Source organism: Phytophthora infestans, genomic scaffold (assembly GCF_000142945.1).
Source record: "Phytophthora infestans T30-4 supercont1.13 genomic scaffold, whole genome shotgun sequence".
NCBI classification, from domain to species: Eukaryota; Oomycota; class Peronosporomycetes; order Peronosporales; family Peronosporaceae; genus Phytophthora; species Phytophthora infestans.
This window is the reverse complement of record NW_003303746.1, coordinates 1,814,088-1,827,356: the sequence shown is the minus strand read 5'-3', so window position 1 is coordinate 1,827,356 and position 13,269 is coordinate 1,814,088. Positions and strand designations below refer to the sequence as shown.

The window sequence follows — 13,269 nt, the reverse complement described above, 5'->3', positions numbered from 1 at the left end:
CTTCTTCTCGGCAAGTCTCTGGAATACTACCATGTATGAAGATACTAGATTCTCGCTTTGCACCTCAACCAATGCCAAGTTGGCGATAAAGTGCGTGACCGCTTCCATCTCGGTTGCCAGTACCCAGTCGTCTGCAGACAAAGCTGACCACACGCTAGTAGAATCCATCGTCGACTGGAAATAAGCTTCAAAAGCCGCATGGTTAACCACAGACCGCCTTATCAGCTTGCACGTGTACGCGACTCTAGCATCTTTGTCGGTCATGGGGTCTAGCTCAGGGTACGAGAGAGCTTCTTGAATTTTCTTCAACGCGTTGCGCTGCTTCGGCGACCGGAAGTGGTTGTTCAGATTGCGTAGTTTCTGAATGACTTCACCGCCCTTCTCCAGAGATCCACCCGGTGTAACTATCGTAACTACTTTATCCCATGAATGGCAGGCAGCATTCCACACACTGTTGGTTTGTATGTTGTTCTTCAATCCGATCCCATATCCGATACACAGGTTCAGCAGATGCATCGAGCAATCTTCTTGCTCGCTGTCAATATGGTCAGCTACATTGCGCGCTGAGGGCGTCGTGTCGGACATGGTGAAGCGAGTCATTGCACGGATGTCGATGTCGTACTTCGCCTTAAAACCACTTTCGATCACTTTAGCCACAAGCGGAGCGTTGTGTCCGTCGTTCTTGACAGTAGCTAGCATTGCGATGAACCTGTAATGGGCTCTCCCAAGTTACATATGTAGGTAGTTTTATAGGTTCTTTGTAGTGGTTCACACCATTACATAAGTAGGTAGATTTGCATTACAAAAGTAGGTGCAGCAGCACACGAGTAGCGTGTGCTGAACTGCCGTCACCTTATTGGTTGAAATATGGGGAGCCAGGCCCATAATCAACCAATAAGGAGTTGACGTGTATTTGAGTGGTCAGAGCAAGCTGCCCTGGACCTAAATAAAAACAGAGTTGATTTTCCTTCAGACTAAGTACTTGGTTTCAGTATCACTGGACTTGTACGCTTCCTCATCACTACGTGTAAGCAAGTAACGGACACCCCAGGCCCGTGACACCTGGTAGCACTTAGTAGTCCTTCCCATGACCAAGTTCACGATGAGCCAAGGCATGACGTCTGAAACGCCAGGGCCGACCCTGGAACATGCTGCTTTCCCTCATCTCACTCGTGTCGAGTGGGAAGCCCTTCACCGCCTCGCGCGATGTCTGGTGAGGCTGTAATCGCGTCGCTGCTGAGCTCAGCGACGTCCGACCAACAACGCCAAGCAGCCCAAGAGTTTATGGAACGCGAGCTAGCCGATGCGAATCGGCGAGCAACAACTCCCGCGCGTTCCTCGAAAAATGATGTCGTGAAGCTAGAGACGTCTACCTACTCCGGTGAAGGAGCGAATCGCCTCCCGCTGAACCGGTGGTTTCGCGAGGTCGACATCGCGATTGCTTCGAGAATGATCGAAGCGCAAGGGTCTAAGGTCAATTTCTTATTGTCCCGGTTGTCCGGGAAGGCCAAGGAATGGGCCCTCGGTAAACTTGTCGTTGATCACGACGCATTCCCCACTCTGGAGTCTCTCCAGAAAGATCTCAGGCTCGCGTTCGAGCCCCCTCAAGACGAGTCCCGCGTGCGTGCCGAGTTCTTCGCCCTTCGTCAAGGTAAAATGACTATGCGCGACTACGTTCAAAACACTCGCCACCTCGCGTCATGCATCGTGACAAATCCGATTGACACAGCATCGCAGGTCCATGTATTCGTATTCGGCATGCGTGAAGGCATGACACGGTACTGCCTGACCCGAGCGGAACCTTCCTCTCTCGAGGAAGCATTCGCCCTCGCATTACGCGAAGAATACGTAGTGGCGGCGTCTTACGCGCGCGCGATGTCTACGGCAGCTCGTGAGTCAGCCCCCGAGCCCATGGAGATCGACGCGATTGACGCGTCGAATAGTCACCGTCAATCGACTTCTCGTGGGCCCAACGGCCGTCCTAATCGCCCGCTCACTTGCTTCCGCTGCCGGAAGATCAATCATCGCGCGGCGGAATGCCGCGCCAGCGCCGGTATTCGCGCACACCGCCGAAGTCTCACCTGCCGTTCAGTAAAAAAACGGTCAGGGCCAGTAGGTGCGGGGCGCCCTACTGGCTGGAACGGAGGTTCGGTTCCCCCGGTGGCTACCCAACCTTCTAGCCCTCCCGTGCTCCACGCACACTTTAATGCCACCACCACGTCGGGCGACTCGAGGCTGATCATCGTCAGTCTTCATGTCGCCGGCGCCCGGCGACCACTTCGCGCACTCCTGGACTCAGGAGCGTCGAATAACTTCTTTCGTGAATCGTGCTTATCGATGCTTCCAAGAGAGATCGCAGTCCGTAATGGTCGAGGTCAGGTCGTCGTCAAACTTGCTGACGGAAAGCCACGCCGCGTTGCGCGGCGCGAGATCACGTTGCCGTACACATTCGACGGCTTCCGCAGCAACGACGACTTCCTCGTGATTGAGATGAACTACGCGTTCGACTGCATCTTGGGTATCCCGTGGTTGTCACGATATCAACCAGAGATTGACTGGTTGGCACGGTCGGTTAAACACCGCTCTGGCTTCGATGTGAGTGAGGTGTTCACACACCTCCTGGTTGCCCAGAAGGACTGGCCCCATGTCAGGGTCGTGGACCGGCTGTCCACAATGCAGGTTGAGCAGAGAGCGAGCGATGGCCCTCTCTGTATGTCTTGCACAGCGCTGTTGCGCGAAAACCCCTCGCTGCGAGGCGAGGCTGTTAACACTTTGGCGGTAGAGCAGGGGCTCCCGCAATCCGAGCAGGCGGTCGAGCATGAGTTCCCGTCACGCAACACGGCGGTCGAGCATGAGCTCCCGTCACGCAACACGACGGTCGAGCATGGGTTCCAGTCATGCAACACGGCGGTCGAGCATGAGTTCCCGTCACGCAACACGGCGGTCGAGCATAAGTTCCCGTCACGCAACACGGCGGTCGAGCATGGGTTCCCGCAACACAACAAGGCGGTTGAGCATGGGTTCCCGCAGAACACTCTAGCGGTTGAGCAGAGGTTCCCGCAACGCGATTCGGCGGTCGAGCAGCTGGAGCTCCCGTCATCCACAGCGGTGGTCGAGCAGTTGACACTCCCACCGGCTACGACGGCGATCGAGCAGGGGCTCTCGCCTGTCGATGGCGCGGTCGAGCATCGAGAGCTCCCGCGCACTACCGACACGGTTGATGGTGCCCCTCCGTGTCGAGAGGGGGGGGGTGATCCCTCGTCCAGCGATAGCGAGTCTTCTGCCTCGAGCAGCGGTTCGAGACGCCGCAAGAAGAAATCCAAGCGACGCCGCCTTAGGCGACGTGGTCAGCCCACCGCCGATATCGCAGTGAATGAGTCCATACACGTCCTGAAACACGTGGAAGGAGGCGTCGCTCGCTCACGCACACTTGACATTGAGGGCCCACCTCGCGAAGCTTCTTCCATCACACGCCTTCCGGGTCTTTCCTGGAAGCATTTTCTGCGCGATCTGAAGTCAGGAGACATCGATCAGGTCTGCTTGATCACCGAGTCTGCCTCGGCGGAAGAGATCCACACGGTCGCTACCGACAATCTTCCACTTCGTCCAAAGAACGAAAGAACGCTGAGCCGAAGTCGGCGCGCGAAGAGCGCTTCGCTGCCCAGTCGTGGGAGTCACTCCGCGACTCGGGCAATCCAGTATACGACACCGTCCGCGAGTTCGCGGATGTTTTTCCCGACAAGATTCCATCAGAGCTCCCTGCTGACAGAGGCATTCGCCATGAGATTGATCTCACGCCGGGTTCCAAGTACTGTGTGACGCGACAGTGGCCCCTCCCACGCGATCAGGTTAAAGCCATTGACGACTTCTTCGAGAGCCGCCGCGAAGCGGGTCACGTGCGCGAGAGTACCTCGCCACACTCGAGTCCGACGTTCTGCGTGAAGAAGGCCACGGGTGGTTGGCGCATTGTTCACGCTTTTAACAAGCTAAACGACGCCACCATTCCAGCACAAACGCCGATCCCTCGGAAGGATATGGTACTTGACACCATGGGCCGCAGTGTTAAAATCAGCACCATCGACCTGACCGATGGCTTCTATCAGATCTTGATGCGACTCAGCGACGTCCCGCTCACAGCGGTGAGCACTCCCAGCGGGATGCTGTGGGAGTGACTTGTCATGCCGCAGGGCCTGGAAAACGCACCAGCCACGTTCAATCGCATGGTTTCCCACGTTCTGCGCCTACTTCGCGACTTCGCTCCGAGCTACTTCGATGACATCTTCGTTCACAGCCGCGCTGAGGGCGATCTCAGCGCCACAGAAGTTCACTTAAATCACTTACGACAAGTGTTCCATGTCATGCGCGAAAACAAACTGTACGCGAACTTGAAGAAGTGCATCTTCTGTGCCCCGGAGATTCCGGTGCTTGGCTGTTATGTGAGCAAAAATGGTGTCCGAGCGGATCCTGAGAAGGTCTCGTCCATTTGTGCGTGGCCCACGCCGCAGAATCAGACTGAATTGCGTCAGTGGCTTGGCCTCGCAAATTATCTCCACAAGTACACGAAAAATTATGCTGGTCTGATCCAGCCATTGTCTTCATTGCTGAAGACAGACATCACGTGGACGTGGACTCCCGAACATCAGTCAGCCTTTAATGCAGTGAAGAAAAGCTTGGCGGAGGCCCCAATCCTGGCGCTTCCAGATGATGCAAAGCCATTCCACGTTGTTTGCGACGCGAGCGACTTCGCCATCGGCTGTGCACTGATGCATTTCGACGACGAAGGTCGCGAACGCGTCGTGAGCTACCAATCCAGACAGATGAAGCCCGCTGAGAAGAATTATCCGGTTCACGACAAGGAACTCCTTGCGATGCGCTACGCACTGATCGAATTCAGAGTGTACTTACTCGGTGAGCAGACATTCGCGATCTACACAGATCACGCGTCGCTGCGAACAGCGACGAAGATCCCTCATCTCTCTCAGCGCATGGCACGATGGCTGTCATTCTTCTCCGAGTACAACTTCGTCGTTCACTACAAGCCAGGCAAGAATAACATCCTTGCGGATGCCCTATCTCGGCGCCCCGATTACGATCCACGCCGAGATTTGGGTCGTCAGTCACTTGAAGACGCGGACGACGACGAATTGGACTGCGCCACATGTGTGGCTGCAGGTGTGAACCTGATGACGGCGGTATCTCCAATACTTCCCCTGCGGGAAGAGATCTCTGCCGCGTATCGAGATGACTCGACATATGCCGGTATCCTGGAACACCTTCGCACACCAAGTGATGCCACGCTAAAGACAGTGAGCCGCTCCACGCGCGACCAGATTCACATATACCAACTTGACGGTGATTTACTGATGTACAGTATCGATCGATTCGATGCTCCTCGCGTCGTTGTCCCCAACGACCCCGATCTACGCGCAAGAATTATACACGAATTCCATGACGCTCCAGTGGGTGGCCACTTGGGCCGTGAGAAAACTTTCGCAGCGGTATCCCGCGACTTCTACTGGCCTCACCTATACAAGTGGGTGCGCAAGTGGGTCCGCTCCTGCGAAACTTGTCAACGCGTTAAGCCGTCACCGTCATCGCAAGCTCCGCTGCGTTCTCTCCCTCTGGCAACAGAGGCGTGGCGCTCTGTGTCAATGGACTTCATATTCGGTCTCCCACCCGATACTGACGGTCGTACTGGTGTTCTGGTCTTCGTGGATCGCTTTAGCAAAATGTGCCATCTCGTTCCAGTTCCGGACTCAATCACCGCGGCCGATACCGCGGTGCTCTTCGTCGACGCTGTCTTCCGACATCACGGCCTTCCTGAATCAATCGTCTCTGACCGCGATCCTCGATTCACATTGGCGTTCTGGACGAAACTCTTCGACCTCCTGGGCACCAAACTCCTCATGTCGACGGCGGCGCACCCGGAGACTGACGGGCAAACGGAACGCGTCAACCGCGTGCTAGAAGATGTTCTGCGCAGTTATGCCCCGTCCTTCGAGAACTGGAGTTCCTTCCTGCCTCTTGCGGAGTTTGCACTCAACAATGCCGAGCACGCGTCGACGGGATTGACTCCGTTTTTCGTCAACAACGCGCGTCATCCACGTGTCCCCGCACAACTTGCTGTGGGCCAACCCACGGCGACTGATGGCTTCACTCTGGAGGGGGAGGAATGTGATAACCCTGCCCAACCGGTTCCGATACTGGTTCAACCACCGGTTTCCGGTGAGACAACGGTTCTGCCGTCTACGAGTTCAGCTACTCCTGCAGTAGACATCAGCGCGGTGACGTGCTTACAGTCGAAGAAGATCCTCGCACCCGCGCAATCCACGTCGTCGCCGTTACTTGACTGGACACACCGAACGCTGATCGCTCCAGCACAGCCACACTTGACTGTGGCTAACTACGCGCCGAAAACCCCAGCACGACCCGCTGACAAGGCAGCGGTATCCGACTTTGTCCTTCATCGCCAATCGGTTACCCGATTTGTCCGTGACGCGCTACAACTCGCGGTTGACAAGCAGAAGGAAAACGCCGACAAACGTGGCCGCAAGAACACAAGTGCATTCAAGATTGGTGAGCGGGTATTACTCTCAACGCATAGAATTCGTACCTCTGCTATTACGAACCTAGGCGCGAGCAAACTCGCGCCGCGCTACATTGGGCCATTCAAAGTACTACGAGTTGTGATGCCTACACGCTAGACATTCCTACGTCGCTACGACTACACCCGACGTTCTACGTCGGGCGACTTAAGAAGTATCTTCCCGCGATGATCCCGGAGGCGGGACAGGAGCATGCGTTGAGCGGCCCTCACGACGAGCCTGTCGAGCCAGCGTCCCATCTGTCCCAGTTCCCCGCTCGCGCGGAAAAGCTCCACTCCTCGGTCCGCCAAACACCTGCGCCTCCAGACTACGCAGTCACTGCAAGAGTTAACGATTCGACTGCCGCAGACTACTCGCCGTCGCCTCGGCGTTCCGAGAGCTCTCAGCCGCCCGCTCGGCCTCCTCTTGTGCGTCCCGAGAAGTGTTCAGCGCCTGCTCAATGTCGTCCTGGTCAACCAGGTCGCGTCGAATTCCACCGCGACGGTCCTCCGCCCATCGTTGACTCGAATGGAGATACGTGCTGGATTGCGGACCGTATTGTTGATCACGAAGTTCATCCCCGCGTGCGTCACTCGACCAAGTCGTCGGCTCAACACGCGGCTCCCGCCGCGCGGAAGTATAAGGTACGATGGCTCGGGTTTCAACCTGCTGATGATACGTGGGAGCCTCGCGCCAACTTGCTTCGTGACGTTCCTGATGTCGTCCACGACTACGACTCCAGCCTCGAGTCAAACGCGGCCGCGAGCGACCTCGCGGCGATCGAGAACGCGATCGACTACGTGCCCTTCAAGACGTCGAATGCGCAGGAGACGGGCTCCGTCGCGAACGCTGTCGGCGCGAGCCGCCGCGAATAGCCGCTTGGGTGAGCTCGGAGAGTGAGCGCTTATACTTCTCGATCCAAGCGTGTTCGGTCGGCATGAGCGGATACTCGACAATATGCTGATCCTACTCAGCTTGCGTCGGGCGTCGCCCGATGTCACACGAACTGCAACCTTCGCGTACGTTGACATAGCACAAACGGTCTTCGGGCCAAGCGTCGTCGCAGACTTTCAGGCGCAGATCACCGAGTGAATGCTCGGCTTGTAGGGCTTCGCGATCACCGAGCCAGCCGACGACACTTTCTCCAGCCTCATGCATCCGATTCCACCGTCGGATGAATGCGCACCATGATCTCTGCAAAGCTTCGTACGTCGCGCCGTCGAGTGTTTTGTTCCGGAGACGCCTGAAGCGCCGAAAGTGGTCCTGCATGGTGTCCAACGCGTCCGGGGTCACCGCCCCGGACAAGTCGTACAGCGCCCACGGCTTCATATCCTCGTTCATTACGCCGGGCCGAACCCCAAGTCGACTCACGCTCTCAGGTGCGATATCAGCGGTCCATTCACTGTTCAGCGTCGTCGCCGACGCTGGAGCCGTCCGCGTTGTTCCGCTTCCTGCCTGGTTCGCCGCCCCGTCTGCTGCGCCATGTTGTTCTCGTCCGCGCAAGTTGTATTGTACTGCTCCTGGGCTTCGCAGGAGCTCCCGCCCGTCAAGTTCTCAAGCGTTCTCTTCTCCGCCATTTCCCAGTTTTACCGATTGTTCTCCGAACCGCACCCCCGTTAGGTGATTGCTGTCTTAAGAGGGGGGTGATGTAATGGGCTCTCCCAAGTTACATATGTAGGTAGTTTTATAGGTTCTTTGTAGTGGTTCACACCATTACATAAGTAGGTAGATTTCTTTACAAAAGTAGGTGCAGCAGCACACGAGTAGCGTGTGCTGAACTGCCGTCACCTTATTGGTTGAAATATGGGGAGCCAGACCCATAATCAACCAATAAGGAGTTGACGTGTATTTGAGTGGTCAGAGCAAGCTGCCCTGGACCTAAATAAAAACAGAGCTGATTTTCCTTCAGACTAAGTACTTGGTTTCAGTATCACTGGACTTGTACGCTTCCTCATCACTACGTGTAAGCAAGTAACGGACACCCCAGGCCCGTTACAGAACCGAAATCTCCACGATGTATCAATAAATGCCACGGACGCACCAACGATACTGTCTTTTCCACAGCTAGTCCAGATGTCATGTATCAGATCAGGTACTGAAGATGACACGCCTTTTCGAATTCAGAAGTGAGGAGGTCTCCGACAAGATCGCAAAATAGTTGGAACTGTCCTTGAAGCAAACGGTCGTGCCTGTCACGACTGAGCATAGGGAATGTTGGATTGCCTGTTGCCGCACGCATCATCTCCTCGAAGGGGCCTGACCTGCATGCCGGAAAAGGAATTCCTTGCGTAATTAGCCACTTCGAAATCAGCACGTGTAGCGTCTTCTCATCCGCCTTGAAGAAACGTTTCGCCAAAGACTTATTCCCCGCAGACGAACCAGTAGTAATAGGCGCAGAAGTAGTAGCATCATTCTCACCACCACAAGTCAAGTCTGAAACGACTCGGGTGTCATCTTCCGCACTCATGACATCGTCTTTCGCCTTTTGAGCTGTTGTCTGTTCTGCTAAAATCGCCAAAGGATGGTCCGCATGTCTCGACTTGATATGCTCCTTGGCGTTGCTCGTATTCTTCGTGCTGCGTAAGGCATCCTCCCAGCTGTAGGGCGTGGTATTCTTCCGTGCCTTAATCTCCTCACAGCACAGCAGACAAATGTTGCGGTACACTTGGGTGGAAGGCTTCCCCGGATTTCGCTTTCTGTAGGGTTTATCCAATACATGAATTAGGTCCCAGACAGAATCAGTAGTACCAACCTTCCTTGAGTGTGTCAATGAAAGCGGGACCCCTAAGTCAGAAACAGGAGAGGCCGGGGGAGGAGGCAGCACACTACGTAGGTTACCATCCAGAGGAGGTTTAATGGCCTTCACCTTGGCCACTTTCCCTTTCGCCGCAACCTTCCGACGCTTCACTGGACGCACAACCGCAGTATCCGATGCCACGGCGACTTCGGGAGACGGCACGAAATCGGAGTCGGATCCAGCCCAGATATTCCTCGACGCAGAAGAAGATGTAGCGGCGGGGACCGTCGAAGGGGTCGTCACGGCTGGTGTAGAGTCCTTAGCGGTCGGGTAAATCTTCTCTACACATGGTTGACTGCAGAATCTGCGTATCAACAGAGAATAGGGTTAGACGTGGAAATAAGACACAACAATGAGCAAATTACCTTTCATTCAACGACGACGTGTCTCCTTCAAATACCCCGGTTGCACACAGGTGGTGAGTGGGCTTTCCGCATACGGTGCAAGGGTCTGTCATGAGCTCAGGACCTTCCACACAGCCATGAACTGCACAAGGCATCTTCAGCCGTCGAATCCTGGTCGATCGCAATGGCGGTATCCAGTTCTTTTCTGAAATGGCAAACGACGCAGGACAGCCACAGGTTCGATGAGTGCTCAATGAGGGGCAGTTGCTTGTTCACTGGCTTTCTGGTAAAATAGTACTGTTTAGAGTACTATAGTATCGCCTCACCTGAGTAATACTAATACTAATAGTGAATACCACACTATACGGTATTAATAGCACTCATACTCAAATAGCATTAGTAATATTATTACTCTAGATTACTAGTTTGTCAAATACCCTTAACCCCTGGTCATGGCGGAAAGGAAGTGACGTATGTGGAATCGATTCACTTGAACTTCGTAAGCGGAATTACAGCCAATTAGAAACGTCAAAGAAAAAGTGGTGCGCTCCAAAACACAAAATGCAAGGTGCTGCCATATTATATGGCACGCGTTGTGAGCCACGACGTGCATGTGTGTCTCTCCATTTTGCCTGTGGACAAGTCAAGGACTCTTTTTCACTTTGCAAGTCTTTATTAGCTCAGCGAGCGGATACACTTGCAATTCTATCAAAAATAAATTATCCAAGCGTTCGTGCCCCACGACGACTCGAACTTTCCCCGCGGTGTTTGCTGAGAGAACTTTGAGACGGTCTTCTTCCGACTTTTACCACACAAGACATGCAGCATGGATCCGCGAATTCTGGCAAAACCCATCCTGCGAGAGCGGCAATTCCACCAGTGGAAAAAAAGAATCGACCTAAAGACACCTGGAAATGCCAAAATTGCGCCCAATGCCTGGCTCAACACCGCCGAATGCATTTCTGCCATCCACCAAGACTTATTCGTAGTCTTTCGGCCTCGAGTTCATGATGTTCTTTCGGTGTACAAGTAGTGTCAAACAAAGCCCATGGCCATAAGCGGCTGTCTAACAAGTTCCATGTGCTCGTCTTCTGTTTTGTGTGGTGCTGTGTTGTCAATTTGTGGCGTGGGTTCAGGCTTCCCGTCCTTACATATTCCTAGTGAAACCGTCCATCCCCCTTTTTTCTACATGTATTTGCCTCTCATTCGTGTCATCGAGTCGGACCGAAAGAGCGAGTCAACTGTGACTTGTGACCAAAAAGGCAAAAGGAGACCTCGCAGTCCCCGTGCATGACGACGAGAGCACAAAGTGGAGTGTTGCGTGCGATTAGAAGGACTCCCCGCTTCCTGCAGAGCATTATTGCAGTCCCTCTCTTTCAGCAGCGGACGTTTCCTCGCTCGATTCCGGCCACTTCAGGCCTTGGCCTCCGCTCTTCTACTATCCCCGACACAAAAAACTAAGGCAAAATGCAGAGTCAGCGGTCTTCCAAGAGCTACAGCTTCATCTCGGAAGGTTCGTTCTGTGCCGAAAGCACAGCGTACGACTGGGACCGCATCGCTGCGCAGACTGGCGCTGGGGGACGACGTCTACGGCCTTCGCGTGCCTCGAGAACTTCGTGTACATTCATCCACACCAACCGACAATGTGGACGACGTACTGAGTGTCTCGCCGAGATCGAGAACTGCTAAAGCCAGCAACACGTGCGAAATGGGACAGAAGCACTCGGTCGCCTTCGACCGGACGTGGGTGGACTCGGAGATTCCAGTGGTGGGCAGGTCCAGCTCCGCTCCACCGTCCATCCAACTGCTTCAGGAGGTTATCCACCCGTCAGAGAGGAGACGAGCGGCTACAGCACCGCCCTCTGGCTTCTTTAACCACTTGTTATACGGCAGTCTACGAGCAGGTGCATTGGCTGAATTATTCTCCCAGCCGTACTGCGGCTTGGCCATCTCCGCCGCGGCTACAGGTTTTATGATTCCGTTCCTCGCAGACGCATTCCAGCCACTATTATGCGTCTATCTGAGCTTTAACAGCGACCAGTGCACTGCTACACTTCGATTTCTCAAGCTTCCGGGTGTAATCAGCTTCTTCATTGGACTATTATCAGATTTTTACCCGATCTGGAGTTTCCATCGCAAGTCGTACATGCTGGGAGGGTGGATCTTCGCCTATATGGCGCTGATGGCTCTCGTTATTGTTGCATTGGTCGACGACCGCGCAGGATTTATGAACCCTAGCGTCCGAACGTTCTACGGTGGCGCAGTGTATGTGCTTCTCATGATGGCGACAAGTTTAGGAATCACAGTTGCTTCAATTGCTGCATTTGCGTTTTTGGTGGAATTATCGCAACGTGAACCCATTCACGAACGTGGCACACTTGTGGTGCAATATTTGCTGACACAAGAAGCAGCGACGCTATTGGCAGATATTGTGATATCTTTAGTCGTGGGCTATAATAAGGAGTCCGATACGACCCAGGCGGTTATCTCGATGAAGGTTATTATCCTTATCATGGCGGTGGTGACGTTAATTCCGATTCCAGCAGTGTTATTCCGTCTGGACGAGGAGCCTAGGCAACTTAAAGTGGACTCGGTGGATCGATCGTCGCTCACGCATCAGCTGTGGAGTATCTTACAACAAGAAGCGGTGTGGCGTATTATCCTGTTCGTCTGCTTCTCGGTGTTTCTGTCTTCATTCAGATTCAACTTCGCAGACGACGCAGTGCTGTACTGGGCAGACGCATCGCCTAATGCGGAGCGTGTGGGCGAGATCCCCAAGCAGATTATCTTGATCCTGTCGGTCTTGGCGTTCCAACTCACTTTGTTTAATTACAGTTGGATACGCATCTCTGTGGGAGGGTTATTTCTCGGTGTGACAGTGAACCTACTTGCAGCGATCCCAACGATCTTTGACTGTTTTCGAAGTGCCTGGTACACGCTGTCAATGTTGTCGTTGGTAGGCCTTTCTCGGGCTGCGGTGCTACTGGTGACGTCGCTACCTATTGTGGAGATCACTGAGAATTGTCTGGAAGGCGCAACTACAGGCTTAGTGTCGTCTTACAACACGTTGATCAGTATGGTCATTCTGACGTTCTCGGACGCCATCAGCTCGTCCAGTGCAGACCTGGAGAGAGACTTTTCGGACCAAGTGATCGCTCAGGATTCATCCAAGACGCGTACTCAAGTGCTGTCGTTTGTTATGTCGAACTGTGCTATCAATTTGCTGGCGCTGGTACCGATTCTTTATTTATTGCCACGTCAGAAACTTGAAGCCCAGGAGATGCGATCCTATGGGGAATACAGTCGTCTCGCTGGAATCGCCATCGCGGTGCTGTTTGTAGGCCTTGTCGCTTACGCCGCAACGGTGAATTTGCTGGCATTGCTGAATGACACCAAGTGAATGGTGGCAGCGCTGGACGTCGTTTTTTATGAAGTAGAGTATAGCACTCAGAGCTCAATATGGACCAGTTTTGTTATGATGCGAACAACATGAGATGTAGGATCTTTCAGTACTTTACATGAAGTTCGCAGAGGTAAGCTCCCT

The 13,269-nt window shown here is 54.0% G+C and overlaps 1 protein-coding gene across 1 annotated transcript; it reads left to right on the top strand.

Annotated features, from left to right (window-relative positions):
• Positions 1–11,192: 11,192 nt before the first annotated feature.
• Positions 11,193–13,125, top strand: PITG_08407 (uncharacterized protein; the record flags this gene model as incomplete). Its single annotated transcript, XM_002903745.1, has 2 exons — positions 11,193–11,242; positions 11,292–13,125. The coding sequence occupies 2 exons, from the start codon at positions 11,193–11,195 to the stop codon at positions 13,123–13,125; spliced, it is 1,884 nt and encodes a 627-aa protein (XP_002903791.1).
• Between the last annotated feature and the right edge of the window lie 144 nt (positions 13,126–13,269).